Raw genomic sequence first — 17,048 nt, forward strand, 5'->3', positions numbered from 1 at the left:
GATTAACTCAGAGTGGGGTTTGGTGCTGTGGTGTAGATAATGAAATCAGGTGTCCCGCAGGTCTCAGATGATGTCGAAAACATGAGGTGAGGTTTTAGGTCTCTTACCCGCAAGTCCTCTCAGATGTCATGGAGTATGGGTTGTCGGATACATGGAGGTGGCAGCGTTGTAAGACAGAACACCTGTACTTAAGAGGTTTTTTTTTTTTTTTTTTGCTGTGTTCCCTTAGTTAGCTGTCTAGAAGCCTCAGGCATTGAAATGAATTTAGGTTAGTGTCTTATCTCACAGTGCAGCTAAATTCTGAGACCTAGCTTAACCCCACCTGTTCTCCACCTTCATTGAAGGGTAATAGGCCAGAATCAGGGGGACAAGTTGCGATGACCAGTTCCGTAAGTAACAGTGGGGAAGTGACAGTTCCTGTGTTTGGAGGTGGCCTGGAAGAGAGAGGATTAAGAAACCAGAGTACTGTGTTGCCCATTGTCTGTCAACTGCATCTGAAAATCTATAGTGGACCAAAAAAAAAAAAAAAAAAAAAGAAAGAAAGAAAAAGTAAAGTAAACATCATCTGTATTTACTTCTGGATATTTTATATATATTTTATGTTTTATTAAGTAAAAATGGGATCATTACGAAAGTCCTGATTTGTAGCCTTTATTCACTTCATATTTCTTGAACTTTTTCAGTGTCTGTTAACTTTCCATATATTGTAAACTTCCTTCTGGCTCAATAAATATACTCCTACAACAGGATTTTTATTTGGTGGACACATAATATTCTGTCTTCTGGATGGTCTGTAATTCATATAACCAATCTCTATTGTTGGGCATTTTTTCCTTTGCTGTAATGACAGTGATGTGATGAACATATTCTTAGCTATATTTTTGGACATGTCTTTATTTTTGTCCATAATTTAATTTTCCACACTTGAAATTGCTGAGACAATGATGTACCTGTTTTTCAAGTATTGAGTATGTATTGATAAGTTGCACAGGAGAGGTTGTATAGATGGGTAACAAGTAGATAAAATTTGCAAGTAGATTAGAGGAAATTGCTGCTCCAGGGAGTTTAATGGCAAGCAAAGGAAATGAGAGGCAGTATAGTTTAGGGAAGAAAGCAGGGATTTTGGAGTCAGATAGAATTGCAAATCTGCACTTTTGACCTCTCGCCAGTTATTTGCTGTGTCTTGTCTTCAGTTTCTTCCTCTTTATTTTTTTTTACTTTTTATGTTTATTTTTTGAGAGAGAGACAGAGTGTGAGTAGGAGAGAGGCAGAGAGAGAGACACACACAGAATTCGAAGTAGGCTCCAGGCTCTGAGCTGTAAGCACAGAGCCTGACGCGGGGCTTGAATTCACGAGCCGTGAGACCGTGACTGAGCCACCCACGCGCCCCAGTTTCTTCCTCTTTAAAGCTAAGGTACCTGTCTGGCCAGAGGTGGTATGAGAGTTAATGAGATCACAGTACAGTGTGTGGCACATAGTAGGCACTTTGAAAATATGAACGTGCATCCCCCTCCCACTTTATCCTTTTTTGGTAAATTTTCATTTACATTTATCATTTTCATTGAAAATGAGGTTAAGCTTGTAGTTTGGTGGTCTCCCCTAGTCCTGAATAACCTTCCTTATTGGACCACAGATGCTAATTGACAAAGGCTCAGATGTACTTAATCTTAGTGTTTAATTCTCTCCTGTCTCAGGATTTGTGGATCTTGGATAAACCCCATTGGGATTGGGTTCAGACTGATCCGACCTGGAGCTTGCTGGGGGAGACTGTTCCTTCTTGGCAGCTGAATCTGATACTGGGCCTAGTACAACTGAGGACCCTTGTGGCTCTGCCGGAAGTAGATGACTTTGTTACATCCTGTTCTCTGTCATGCTGCTTAGAATAGAGATTTTGCTCCCCCCATTCATATATCTAATCCTCCTTTCCAGCTTCTGTGAGAGCTCTGAAAAACCTGGGGACATTTTTGAATGCTGGGTGGTAGTTGTTAAGTGGACAAGGATGCCTTTTTACCTGTGGAGTTACTCATGAATAAGGTGTTAATCATTTTGAGGTGTACTGCTATTTCTGAGGGTCACTAGGTAAAAAATATTTTTCCACCATTCCAGCATCTTAACACAACTGTAAACTACAGTTGTTAAAAATGGACTTAACTCATTCTTCGGAAAAGAATTTGTTTTTATTTAAGTTGTCAAATTACTGTTTATAATGTATAACAACTTACAATTAAACAAAATAAAACATCACTTAAAATTATGCAATGTAGTGTTAAACTGTTATAAGTACTCGATGTTCATTGGAGAAAAATCAGAAAATATGAATGAATAAAAATTCAAAAAGAAAAATTACCTTCATCTGTCTACCAAAGATAAATCTGCAGAGATCTATTTTAATTTTATTAGCTGCAAGTTCTGGTCTCTCATTTTAGATAATCATTCAAGATGAGATCATTTCCTGGACATTAAAATATTTGTTTTTAAAATTATTGTAGGGCTTAAGGAAAGTCTGGGCTCTGGCTTTGAGTCCTGATTTCACTGCTGTTTGTTTAAATTTGAAGCTCTAAAACTTGCAGATAGTATCAGGTTTCCTCACCCTTCTTTTTTTTTTCTTCCTCCTTCCACTGTGGCCTCTTCCTCATACCCTTTTCTTCTTTTAACATATATCCCAGCCTGAAGATGCTCTGTGGTATATTGTTTATAAATACGGAGTTCTACCATACAGTTGTTAACAATTAAAGCAGTAACTTTCTTAGTTATGTCATATAGTTTATACCATCAAATTCTGCTATAATAAAATACCATTATAAGGAAAAGAAAGTCTTTCACACATGGAGGCATTGGACTAGTATTCAGTTCTTCAAAGGGCTTTGGTGAATGCCTTTAAATCATGAGTTAACTTTTATTCTACAACCTGATTACTGAATTATGGTTCTTGGTTTTAAAAGTAATACAATTTTTGGTGGAGTTTGCTCTTGTAGTTTGCTGTCAAACATTTTAACAGTAGAAGCCTAGGTTTTGAATCTTAGGAGATGCTTTTAAAAGCTTTCTGTGGCTCTATTTTCATTACAGCTGCTGCTTCTTGAAAAGCAGTAGTCTGAGAATTCGGACACAATAAGGATAGTTCCTAATTTGGATGACTTTTAATACTTGCTTTATTTGCTTTGAGGTGAGGACAGCCTCCAACTGAAAGAATGGATACTCTGTAGCTTTCACATCCATGTTTAGAGAGAGAGTTACATAATCTCCTTGAGCCTGCCTATTGTATGATTCTTCAGGACCAAATCCCCACTCCTGGATAGAGATTCCCAGTGGAGAGTGTCATGGCCAAATGGTAACCATAAAATGGAGCTTTTATTTCACTTCTGTTATTTGGTAGCCCTCATTTCATTATCATGGCACTCTCTGTTTTATATCCTGTCCTATCAGTAGGGCATAGTGGAAATTTTATTAGGAAAAAAAGAACCTAGACTGTGTTATGAAAATTGACTGTAGGTATGTACTTCCAAAGGTAAGTGCTGGCCCTTGTATCCACTCTTTGCAGCCTGGCTGGAAGAACTTTGTATTGGTTGTAAAATAAAAACGAGAGACTGTCTTGTAGGTTCTTCAAGAGACTTCTGTTTCTAACTTCTCTTCAACATGCTTCTCTCCAGCTACCAGGAGTCGTTCCTCTCTGCTTAAAACGGTTTAACAGTTGTCTCCTCATTGACTCTAGCAGTGTTTTGAACTCTAAAGTTTTTGATGTCTCACTTGAAGGCATTAAAAAATCAAAACGCTCTTATTTCACAATATCTATAAAAACATACATGGTTTTTATACCATTGACTTCCTCTCTTTATCTCTTTATTTGGGTTACTATTGAGCAGAATTCTTTTTTCTCCATTCTTGCATGTGGCAGATGCTTCCCACATGTGCCTGAAAACATAGATCTTTCTCTGATGCTGGCTTGAGTTGGCTTGGCTTTGGCTTGATATTCTGCTTTGTCCCCACCTTTGAGTCTAAGAACCTTACCCCCACCCTTGCCAGTATGTTGCATGTTCTGCTTCTATCCCTTTTTGACAGATGTGTTTGAAACAGTATGTATGCTGAGTTGCTGGAAAAAAAAACTTGCACATGTTGATAAAGAATTGGACCGCACACTTGGGGAGTTTTGGTTGTTTACTGGTGAGTTATACAGCACACAGTATGAGAGCTGTTGTCCTACAGGATGAAGTCCAAGTTTGATAGAAGGGTTTATGAAAGACCTCTGTGATTTGGCCTTTCCGCTTTCCCCATCTTGTACTGAAATACTTCAGTAATGCTAAATTAATTGCAGATCTTTGAGTAGGATGTGCCATTTCTTAGCTCTTTGGCTCTGCTTATGCTATTTATGCTGCCTGGAATGTCTTTCTTTCTCTTTTTACCCTGGCTGCCTCCTACTCATCCTTTATGGCTTAGTTTAGGCATCCTTCTCCTTTGGGCGGGTTAAATCTGTGTGTGTGTGTGTGTGTGTGTGTGTGTGTGTGTGTGTGTGTGTGTGTTACACTGCACATTCTCAAAATTCCCTCCTTTGAACTCCCGGACAAGAGAGAATTTCTTAATTGCTTTTCTGTCTGCAGATATAAGTTGTTTGTTGAACGAAATAGTATTTAAGCTACTCTATTGGTTATCCCAAGCATGATGATAGGAGTTAGATGAGGCTGGTAATGATTCTGTGGGAGGTGGTTTAAAGAAAAGAAATTAGAGGATTTATAGAAAACCCCTAAATATATATTTATAAAAATGTAGAAAATAAGGCATACTTCTGAATCAGAGTGACATTAGAGAGACCATTGACATAAAATACCTCTTTGGGTAGCTTTTAAAAGAATTGCCTCTTTGAGAAGGAATCAGGGCAGGATATTCAAAACAATCCCATCTAGAAACAGACCAAAGTTAGCTTTTGTGAGTTCTCCTTCAAGCCAGCCAATTAGAAGACAAGGTGCCTGCAGCTACTTTTTCCTTTTGATTTGTGGTTCCTATGGCAATAGGAAGAGAGACTAGGACATTTCTCTCCTACCTCTTTTAATAACTTTTTGCTTTTGAAAAATGCCAAAAGCTGTTATTCTTCTTGTCTTTACTTACAGTATTTCTCACCATGATGGCCCTGATTTTTAAAAAAATTTTTTTGATGATTATATATTTTTGAGAGAGAGAGAGAGTGTGTGCGCGTGCATGTGAAGGGGGAGGGGCAGAGAGAGAGAGGGAGACACAGAGTCTGAAGCAGGCTCCAGGCTCAGAGCTGTCAGCACAGAGCCCAATGCAGGGCTTGAACTCACGAACTGTAAGATCATGACTTGAGCCGAAGTTGGACGCTTAACCAATTGAGCCACCCAGGCGCCCTTGATTTTGGTTTTTGATTATACAGTGGATATGACAAAATTAATAAACATTCTCTATTCCCTTGACTACTGCTATTTTCTTTGGCTATAGAACTGCAAATATAATCAATCTAATTGAGTATTTGCTGTTAATATTAGAACACTTTGTGAATCATTTCCTATTCTTTATGGATAATCCTAAATTAGTATACTAGTCATTGCAAATAGCTAAATGTGAAATTAGAGCAAACATTTCTTGGGGGTTTTCTACCCCTAAAAAGCCTCTGTTAAGTGTTCCCATTGTGACCCAGTGGGTTTCTCTTGAGCTTGAGGCTAAAGTCTCAAGAGGAAAGAGGCTTAGTTTGTATTGTTGTTGGCCTAATAAGTAGGTCAATAAGCATTTGTTAAAATCGGTAAATACCCACAGTGTTAGGGTAACTTCTTGAGATATATTTTAATAGATAGTGTTCCTTAAGTTTATAGAGAAACCAATAATCTTAAAAAAAAAAAAGACAATAGTCTGTACATTTTGAATATAGCTCACAGGAAGAAATCTTTATTCTGTTGAAGAATGATAGATAATAGTTATTCCATAATAGTCAACATAGGTTTCTATCCACGTCCCTAAATTTAAGATTGGAATCTTCAAGAATCAATTACGCCTGTGGTCCTAGCTGCATTTTAATGCTCTTAGGTTGATAAATGTGGAACTTTTAGTTTTTTCCATTGTTTTCAAATTACGTCAATGTCTTTTTGGTCACTACACTTAAGAGGAACCTTGTTTAGACTAGCAGGTACATCCTTATTAAAAATGGGTGTATTTTCTAGAGTGGCATTTTCTGTTGAGTAAAGACTTTTTCAGCACTGTGGTTGGTCTCTTAGCTTCAAGGTAATTAAGAGTGAAAATAAAGCAGTTCTAATACCTTTAATAAATATTGGCATTACTCTGTATCCCACAATGTCCTTCATAGATGTTATAAAGGTAAATTCTTGGAAATTAGATCTTGAAAGTGTCCTTATATTTCCCTGAATGTACAATTTCAATATCAAACTTTTAAAAACAGTACTAAATGGTTAATATTTTGAAGTTAAGTTCTCAGGAAATTTTCTTTATATTGTTTTCCATATATTTTTAAGTATTAGGTCATTTGACGGTTTCCTAACCTTGGGAAGATCATTATTTTTCTTTTTGGGCTTTAGTTTCTTCTAAAATTAGGGGTGGAAGTATGGACTAAATTGTCTTCCAGTTCTTTGTGATTCTTTGGTTTATTAAATGTGAAAATGTGTCTCCTCCCCGCCCCCACCTTTTTTAAGTTTTGGATCCCAAGGCATTAGCAGAATCTGATCAGGGTATAGTATTCTTAGGCCTTCATAGTTTTACTCTTTGAGTCAAATACATATTAAACCTTGCGAGCTCTGGAACCTATTTTTTGTGGAATAAATGAAAATTGGTTTGCTGGTGAGCTTTGGTGTTAATTTGGTATCAATTGCTGAATCCAGGTGTAATCCTTAAACTGTATACTCAGATCTAAGTGATTCTGTGATTTGGTTAAAGATTCCAAAAAAGAAACTTAAATTGAACTATGGGGATATTGAGTTTATTTAATTTAAATAATTGATGTAAGCAGTGTGTACAAATGTATTGTGTCTGGGTCTTTTCTCTGCCCATCTACTTCTGATGCATGCTGATGTAAGTATTCTTTTAATAAGCATTTACTAGATATCTCTGAATAGTTTTAGTGGAAGGAAAATGAGTTTGCTTAGAGTCAGACAGGATTAACTTCTAGTCCTAATTTTGCCACCAGTTAGCCCTTGTTTTCTTGTGTTAGCTTTTTTTTTTTTAATGTTTATTTTTGAGAGAGAGAGAGCCAGCGAGTGAGCGAGCAAGCGAGCGAGCAGGGGAGGGGCAGAGAGAGAAGCAGGCCCCAGGCTCTGAGCCTGACGTGGGGCTTGAATTCACGAACCTTGATATCACCACCTGAGCCAAAGTCCGAGGCTTAACCGACTGAGCCATCCAGACGCCCCATAGCCCTTGTTTTCTTGTACCTTGAACAAGTTGCTATTTGAGTAAATTAAGTGCTCCTTTGCTGATCCTCAGATTCCTCATCTGTAAAATGGAATAATACCTCCCTTAAAAGAGTAAAACTCTTGTAAGGGTTTACTATGTCAGCTGTTTAGTGTATGAGAAGGACTTGATAAATGGCAGCTATTTTTATTATACAGATATTTATTCAGCATCTTTTGTGGCACTCTGCAAAAGGGTTGGGGTAACAAAATGTGTGCCTGGAGTATCAGTGATAGATTTCTGTATTGTCTCTGGTAAACTTTGGAGTTGAGGCACATGTTGGAAATGTATGGCATTTTTGTTGTTACCAAAAAGCTGCTCAAGTTTTTATTCTGTTTGGTTCCTCTGGTGTTGTATTCTTTAAATGCCTTTTCTAAATAATCTCAATACTCTAGCTAAATTGTAGGTGAGATGTAGCTAGTAAGTGGCAGATGCTGGATAGGAGCCCAGGTTTATTTGGTTTCAAGCATAGCTGACTTTGTTTATAATATAATTGGGGTGACCACAGAATTTGTCTCCCAAACCAGAACACTTCTGAGAATGAAAGTTATTCTGGGACAACAAGTGTAAACCTGGACTGTCCAAGGAAAATGAGGATGTCTGACCATCCTAATTATAGCTAGGGTAAACAAGTTTATGATGTTGAGTCTAAGACTTCTGGAGTATTTTGGTTGAATCCAAACACCCACCTTCAGTTAAAAAAAAAATTTTTTTTTTTTGCATGGTTGTTGTTTTTGCCACAGTGAATTCATTGACCTTAGATCTGCCAAAAAAAGTACTTATTGAGTACAGTATATAATCTAATGGCTTAAAAATACTAGCCACAATGCCTATATTCATTTTTATATTTCCCTTTTTTCTTAATTCCTTTAAAACCAGCAAGTTTTTGAAAGAGAATGGGAATGGGTAAATGAAACAAACCTTTAAATTCTTACTTGTGTCAAATGAACTTTGTAAACAAAGTCTAAAATCAATATCATCATATTCCAAAGTTTTTTCTTTGGAGGGCAGAGGTGTGGGTGTCACTGAAAATCAGATGTGTTTTTAATCAGCTCTTTTATTGCCTGTGTCTATCAATCTATCACTCATCTTTCTTATTCCTTTTGCCTTATGTCTGTAGATGTCCTGTGATTTTTATTTAGGGAAGTGCAAAACTGTATCTACATGATAAAAATTCAGGTGGTTTTACAATAGAAGCATCATAGTCTTGTAGAATTCATGTGGGTTTAATAGCAGACAAACGAAGATTTGAAATTCTGGCTTTCCACTCCTTTGCTGTGTGTCCTTGTGCAAATGATTTAACCTCTGAGCCTCAGTTTCTTTACTGTGGTGTGGGAATTAGAAAACACGTTTAAAGTCCCAGGCACATAGTAAGTGATGGTAATGATGGGAGTTATAATTCTATGACGCAGACTAGAAACCGTTACTTTTATGAAGTTATAGTCACAGTCTCACCCCTAATCTTGTGCACTCAACTTTCACAGTTCCCTCTAGTGGGTTTCCATTTAAACATTCTCTCTCTCCCTCTTGATTCTGTTCACTGTGTCCTGAGGAATTCGCGGTTGGCAGCAGAAACCTCCTTTCTGTAGGACAGAAAGTGGGCCCTCTCCCAGGGTTTCAGTAAGTTGTCTAGGACCACCACCCCTGACCTCCAAACTGCCACGGGTGCATCCCCTGCCCGACTAACATTCAAGTTGCCTGTGTGAAGGAGTGATTTGTTGCGGCCTCTAACTGCTTCTTCTCTTCCTTCCTTTTTGTCATCCTGCAGTGTTCTGTGCCAAGGTCTTTGTGGCTAGGCTGCGCCAACCTGGTAGAGAGCATGTGCGCACTGAGTTGCCTGCAGAGCATGCCCAGTGTCAGATGTCTCCAGGTGCCTCTCTTCTTTCTTGTTGTAAATGTGTTTTTTACGTATGCCATGAACATTTGTTGAAACTTGCAGTAGTGTGTTTAATCCAATGTTAAGTCTGCTAAATGTTCTGTGTAACCCTCTGCTTTTCTCCAGCCTGGGTGCCCCCCATGAAGGAGTTTAGTACCAAGAGGGGCCCTTCTGAGAAAATGGGTCTTTGGCTGGGCCCTGTTCTACTCCTCTTTTTCTGCTCCTGCTTTTTATTCTCCCCTCCTCCCTACCTTGAAGTTCTGATTCTTATGTTTAATAGTTGTGCATGTGCCCACAAAACCCTGATAATTTCCATTTGGCTACTTTTAACAGTTCTTTGTTGAGTTGGGAGGGTTTCATAATTCAAGTGCTGATTTTTCTATTTTGAAACTCATCTTTTGGCATGCTTTCACTCCCTCCTTCAAAAAAGGAGTGGGGAGGGAATCCCTAATTGTATAAAACCTCAAATTGAAGTTCATTGAAGGTCACAGCTTTATGCTGCCAATAACTGTCGGTTTGGGCCACCTCCCAAAGGCCAGATCTGACACCTGTCCTCAGGGTCCACCCAGGTTTCCAGGCCGAGGCTGGCAGAGAATTCCACAGATAAAAGTAAAACTTTTTTGAGGGTGGGGAGGGTTGCTCAGGAAAAAAAACTGTCAGCAGCAGTGTGGCCGGATTGCACTCTTGCACTCGTTGGGATGGAATCGTAGGGAGCCAGGGCAGAAAACGTTGTGGCTTTATTGGGGAAACTCTGTTTAGAGGAAACGTGTATTTAATTAAGTATGGTTTCAGTAGCAATATTTAGTTTTCATCACTGCATATTCCACACAGTTTATTATATCTTTAAAAAGCATTATGAAATTCCTGGTATCCTGTGGAGACTGCCCTGTTTTAGGAAAACACTGTAAAATCAGGAAATGAGTTAGAGGGATATTATCGATGGCATGGATGACTTTACTGTTCTCAAGGTTATCTTTCTATTCATGTTTACAGTCTCTAAATGGAGCGGGGAAGCAAGGAGGGAGAAGAACTTCTTTCACATTGGGATTGTGTATTTTATTTACTTACTAGCAAACATTCTGAGTAGCATTAGTGTGGTTATTGATTCAGATTGCTTTCTTTAGAAAACTCGACTGGAACCTCATTAACACAATTAACTAGAGAGTAAGTTCAGTGTAAGATCCAGTTGTTATAGGAGTGTGCATAAAAAGGCAATACAGCTCTTCAGGGTCCAGGGATCGGATGTTTCAGTGAGGCTCCAGCGTGGTGTGCATTTACCTTTGGAAAAGCAGCTTCCCTGCATGCAATGTAGCTTTAACAAAAATGTTCTTGAAATAGCAGACATTGTCGCATGTACTCTCCTTGGTGCTAAATAATGGATATTTGCCTTGTAGTAACAGTGTCTCTGTTTTTCTGAAAATGCTTACTTGAATGTTAAAGTTAATTTTCGGTGGAGTGATTGAGTTTTTTTCCAGAAATATAAGTAGGGGAAGAATTGTTGTGCAGATTGAAGCGCAAATTCTTTTTATTGAATTTGGTTAAAAGTAATTGACCAATGGGAAGCATTATTCAATATATTTTAGTAACATTATTTTGAGATCTCTGGAGGTGGGGTGAGTAGGAGGAAATACTGGTTCTTACCTTGTTGAAAATGGAAACACTAATGTGTTCAAAGTTCTTTGACTTATCTCTCCCAGTGAAAATCCTTTAAGAGAAAAAAATGTAAACTTGCCTTGACTGGATCTTGAAATAAGGTGAAGTATTGAATGATATTCACTGAAATGTGAATGGAGCAAATACTGTCTTTAGAGATGTATAGGGAATTTTGTTTATTTAGGTTTTTATTTTCTTAAGTATATAATTGAGAATCTGCAGCACAGTAAAGTGAAATTCATACTCAGCTGATTGGAATTTGCAAATAATTACTCTCTTCCGTTTGTGAATGGAAAGTAAGCATGTATCCATGAACATGGAAGATTTCTTTCCTGTCCAGTCACTGGTTTTACCTATTACTTTTTAACACCTGTGTTCCTGCTCTCTACCTACAGTCTCCAAACAGTGCTACAATTTAGTTGGCTTAATTTGGGTTTGGGTTTTCAAAGAATGCCTTTTGGCTTATATGCTACATCTTTGGTTTATCACAAAGATGACTCTCGCTTGACTTGACACATCTCTCAGCTCACCCATTTAAAATTTTTTTTTTTTAAATTTTTTTTTTTAACGTTTTTATTTATTTTTGGGACAGAGAGAGACAGAGCATGAACGGGGGAGGGGCAGAGAGAGAGGGAGACACAGAATCGGAAACAGGCTCCAGGCTCCGAGCCATCAGCCCAGAGCCTGACGCGGGGCTCGAACTCACGGACCGCGAGATCGTGACCTGGCTGAAGTCGGACGCTTAACCGACTGCGCCACCCACGTGCCCCTCAGCTCACCCATTTTAAGAAGGCCTCAGAAGGGAAGAAACAGGTTATCTGAAGAGCCTAGTTGACTAGGCTCTGGAGTTGCATGACAGGGTCCCCCTTAAAATTACCACACTAGACCCATTGCCAGATGGAGCTTTAGCCAATTAGACTGTGTGGCTGAATTAGCATACCTTTTGAAAAGCAGAAATAAAGATAGTAGTTATCTTTGGCATTATACAGTCCCTCTGGTTTCTGCCATTTGTGAGAAAAGGGATAGCAAAGACTGAAAAAGTGAAAATCACTCATTTACCTCAATAAGCTGTTTAAAAAATAAAGATCATTTACCATCAACTGTACTTGGTGCTTCACATATATTAACTTCGTGATAACCTGGTGAGGTAGGTGTACTTATCCCCATTTTTCAGATGTGGAAAACTGAGTTTCAGAGGTGTTATGGGTGACTCGACCTAAGTTAATACTACATAGCTGTGAGATGGTGGAGTTGGCATTTGAACCCCAGATTTGCCTGATTCCAAAGTTGTTTTTCTTTCCTCGGTGCTTGAATGCTACTATTTCTAGAGTTTCCCATCTTAGTTTTGTTTGTGAAAACTTTACTAGTGAGCTATCTGGTGTGTGGCTTGTTTCGTCATTATTTATTTGAAAATCAGAAAGGGAAAACCTGCCAGATACCTGCAGGTGAAAAAAATTGTATTTCTATTGCCAGAATGAGCCCTCCTGAATCTTAAAGCTAGTGAGGTTCCTGAATGGCTTTTCTGTGAGAATATTTACTGAGCATTTGCTATGTGCCTTGGCCTATACTGCTGCTGGACACATAAAGATGAATACAGACTTGTTCCCTATTCTCGTGGGGTACCCTGTAGTAAGCAGACCCATGAATGAAAATCCAGACTGAACTACAAATAAAGTCCGAGAGAGAGAGAGAGAGAGAGAGAGAAAGTGTGTGTCTAATAAAACTATGAAGTTAGCCAAAAAAAAAAAAAAAAAAGTGAACCAGTTTAAACTAGGACTAACTCTCAGCATTTTTTTAAAGAACAGCTGGACTGGAATATCTGGATGTCTGTGAACAAGCTGAACTGAATCAATATCTCAGTTGGTTCAGGTATCCAGATTGAACCAGTTGATCGTTACGTCAGATAATCAAGCGTTCAGACCGTGTAGAGTATTTGCTAAGATTCCAAGACTAATGGGGCACAGGAGTAATAATACTAGTGTTAATAACAGTGTGTATCATTTATTTTCCACCTCCTTTTTATGTGTCAGGCTCTAGGCACTAGGTTGTTTCATGTAATCCTTATGCACAAGTTCTCTGTGGTGGCTTTTTGGTATATGCAGTTATTGAACTGAACTGACTTGCTTAAGGTTGCACATTTATTTAAGTGACAGAACTGGGCTATGAATGTAGGTCTGGATAGCTGCAAAGCCAGTGCTCTAGTCACCATTCTGTAGTGATATTAACTTGGCAACTGCCTTTTGTTTGAGAACAAATTCCTTATTTCTAGTATCAAAAGTTGAAAGCTAACGCACCTAGAATGTAGTGGTTCCATGTAGTGGACGGACAGATTTTCTTGGGAATGCCATTTGTGAGCTGTCAGCTGGGGAGAGTGTTAGTGCTAAGCCTTCCTCAAGGGTAGGACTGATGATTTGGATCGACAGCAGGGATCATGTGAATCAAGTTGTAGTGCCTCCTTCCAAGCTCTGGTGTGGGTAGTGCTGGACAATCAGTACAACTTCTTGACAGCTACCTTTCTTGTTTCTTTTCTTTAAGTATGGATAGTGAGCCACAGTGGGTTAAGAACACTACAGGTGGAACTTACAGCTGCCAGCAAAAGAGGATATTTTTTAGATATGAGCTGTAGCTTGGTAGAAAGAATCCTGGCTCTGGAGCAGACAAACCTCAGTTCTAGTCTTCTGCCTGCTACTCAGTAGCTCTGTGACACTAGGCAAGTGACTTAAATTAGCTGAATCTCAGTTTCCTCGTCCTTAAAAGTGGAGATGTATCTACGTACAGGATTTTGTGAAGTAGAGGAAGCTACCTCTTAGTGATTGCTTGTTGTTGAGGGGATGAAAATCCCTATCTTTCATTGCTTCTTCCTGGTTCCCTATTCAAGAAGAGCGAATTCCAGTCTTATAAGTCTTAGATTCCATTCCGGGGCAAGTAAGAATAAGATAAAGGCACATGATATGGCCCCTTCTGTCAAGTGTTCCCCTTTTGTTCAGGACTGTTTCCTTAGGTCAGACATGGCTGTTCCAACTCACTGTCTCGTTTCTAATGAGCATTGGGGGTTTTATCATTTCTTGTTGATTATCTTGTTGCACTCTGAGGCCACTTGAAGGCTTTGAGTAACCTTTTGGATTATTTAATGGAAGAGTCTTTTATGTTTTATGAACGTTAAAAAAAACACCTTATTTCTCTTTATAAGAAAATTTACAAAATACTCTTATTAAAAAAAAAAAATCCATTGGTAAACTCACCACCCAGAGAGAACATTTGTTGCTGTTTTAGGGTCTTCCTTCTGCCTGTTAGGCAAGGAGGAACCATCAAGTTGTGCAGGCTGTTATTATGGTGATGGTAATGATTATAAGAGTGGTGTTTTAAATGTCCCATGGAAGCCCAGAGTTTGACTTTGGAGTCACTAGAGGGATAAAAGAGGGCCTAGCACAGTGCTTCCTCCTACTTGTGCCTCACCCAGAATAGCTCTGGATTTATCTGTATTATATAGCAGGGCTCTAAGTAAGATTTTATGTGAAGATTTTGGCTGTGGGAATTCCCAAACATACAGAACAATAAAGAGAACTATTCAACCCTTGAACAATTTTCAAAATCATGCTATTCTTGGTTCAACTTTCTTCTCCAACTTTATCTTTTTCTGGGGCATTTTAAAGCAAATCTAAGATGGTCTAAGAGATAAAAAAGAGTTTGACAAATCACTGTTTCATGTCAGCATTTAAAAAAATTAGAAAAATGGTTCATAGACTTGAAAATAATAGGATTGGTACTGAAAGTTATAAAAGACATATAAAATTTCCTTTGACCCCAGATCTCACTTCCCAAAGGATCACTTAACTGTTTCCCAGTATCCTTTTAGACAAGAGCTTAAAAAAATACAAATGGAACCATACTATACGTACTGTTTTTCAATTAAGAACTTGTTAAAAGGTTTATTTATGTATTTTGAGAGAGAGAGAGAGAGAGAGAGAGAGGGGAACAGAGAGAGAGGAGAGAGACAATCCCAAGTAGGCTTTGCACTGTCAGTGTGGAGTCTGATGTGGAGCTCAGTTCCATGAACCATGAGATCATGACCTGGGACGAAACCAAGAGTCAGTCCCTGAACTGACTGAACTACCGAGGGGCCCCAATTAGTAACTTTTTCAATTAATAATATATGTTGAGCATTCTTCCCTATCAGTATATAAAACCATATAACATCTTCTTTTTTATAGCTGCAGTAATGTTCCATCATATCATTTATCATTGAAAACAAAATTTGGCCAATTCCCTACTCAAGGAACTTTAGACTTCAGTTTTTTTGTATCATAGCACTTTACTAATTTTATTGAACATATATCTTAGACTTACGATTATGTCTATAGAAGGAACTCCTAGAAATATAATTGCTTGACCAAAGAATATCAGTGTTTTATTGTTAATTCAATTATCTATATATAGAAAAGTTTAATACTATCTCCCTTCCAATATCCCCCAAATGCCACATCCAGATGTTTACAGTTTGTTGTCTGCCACTGTGTATTTGTTGTTGTTGTTGTTGTTGTTGTTGTCATTCATCTGAGTATATGTAGCACTATATTTAAGGGATTTAGGGAAAATGGGCTCACACTGCACTTTTGTTAACTTCCTTTATTTACTTAACATTGTATTACAGACATGTCCCCAGATTTATAAAGTCTAAATAACTTTTTCACCAGTGGTACTTTTATCATTCACAGATTTGGTAGGGTTGGGGAGAAAGGAGAGTATAGTTTTTTTATTCTTTTTTGAGTTAGAACACATGTATAGCAAAGTGCAGAAAACTTAACTGGTTTATCACAAAGTAGGCAGTGCTTTATTTTGAAAGGTATGGCTAAATTTTTTTTTAATTAAAAAAATTTTTTTAATGTTCATTTTTGAGAGAGAGAGAGAGAGGCAGAGAGAAAGAGAGAAAGGAAACAAGCAGGGGAGGGGCAGAGAGACAGGGATGCACAGAATCCGAAGCAGGCTCCAGACTCTGAGCTCTCAGCACAGAACCCAACGTGGGGCTCAAACCCACGAACTGTGAGATCATGTCCTGTGCCAAAGTCAGACGCTTAACCGACTGAGCCACCCAGGTGCCCCATGTGGCTAAATTGTTTTAATGAAGGTTGGACCATTTTATAGTCCAGTCATTGCCATAAGCTATGGATATCATCACAAAAATGTTTAAGCTTTACTTTTAAATTTTTATTTAAAATAACTTATTATTGTTTAAAATTAAACCAGTAATAGAAAGTGGCAAATAGTAACATGAACTTTCTGTCGTCATTTAAAATCACTGCATAAAGGGCTCCTGGGTGGCTCACCTGGTTAAGTGTCTTGACTCTTCACTTTTGCTCAGGTCATCATCTCACGGTTCATGGATTCAAAGCGCCATGTCAGGCTCTGTGCTGACAGTGTGGAGCCTGCTTGGGAGTCTGTCTGTCTGTCTGTCTGTCTCTCTCTTCCCCCCCCCCACCTCCCTCCCTTTCTCTGCCCCTCACCTGCTCTATCTCAAAATAAACTTAAAAAAAGTTAAAAAATTAAATCCCTGCATAATATTCCATTTAATATTATTGGTTTGAAAAGTCCGTCCTATCTGCATCAAGGCTGCCTCCAGTTTTTAAGACATTTGAAGTAATGTTGAATAGAACCTTATTGTAGCTAAGTTTTTGTATATTTTTGTAATAATCTCGTAGGTAAGAGTGTACACTTGAAAATACTTTAGGTGGCTAAATTGTACTTTTGAGAGGCTGGGTCAAATTATACTCCTAAAAGGAGTGGATGAGAAGAGAGATTCCCTTTTCAGATGCCCTAGATGACATTGGATATTTTAATTTTGTATTTCTTCGCTATTTTGATGGATTAATATGTCAATATGTTGTAGTAATGTACATTTATTTGCTTGTTAGTGAGATGGAATATATGTAAATGCATATTTATTTATTGGACATCTCTGTTTCTTGTTTTGTGAGTTGTCTCTTCATCCCTTTCCTCCATTTTTTCTATTGATGGTTTTATTTTTTAAAAATCTGATTTGTAGGAATTCTTTTTATGTGTTAGAGTAACTCATTTATTGCATATTTTCCCTAGTTTGACATTTGCCTGTCAGTTTTGTTCATAA

The 17,048-nt window shown here is 38.1% G+C and overlaps 1 protein-coding gene across 8 annotated transcripts in view; it reads left to right on the forward strand.

Annotated features, from left to right (window-relative positions):
- The window catches only part of FBXW11 (F-box and WD repeat domain containing 11), a 122,727-nt gene that overhangs the window by 28,530 nt on the left and 77,149 nt on the right, over nt 1–17,048 (forward strand). For 3 of the 8 annotated variants that reach the window (XM_006927920.5, XM_045035538.1, XM_023259633.2), the window contains one exon: nt 9,167–9,268. The exons of the other annotated variants lie outside the window; for them this stretch is intronic. In XM_006927920.5, coding sequence (XP_006927982.1) covers nt 9,167–9,268 — 102 coding nt within the window. Of the gene's footprint in view, nt 1–9,166; nt 9,269–17,048 lie in introns of those variants that run through there. 8 annotated transcript variants of the gene reach the window in all.

Source organism: Felis catus, chromosome A1, assembly GCF_018350175.1.
Source record: "Felis catus isolate Fca126 chromosome A1, F.catus_Fca126_mat1.0, whole genome shotgun sequence".
In the NCBI taxonomy this organism is placed as follows: Eukaryota; Metazoa; Chordata; class Mammalia; order Carnivora; family Felidae; genus Felis; species Felis catus.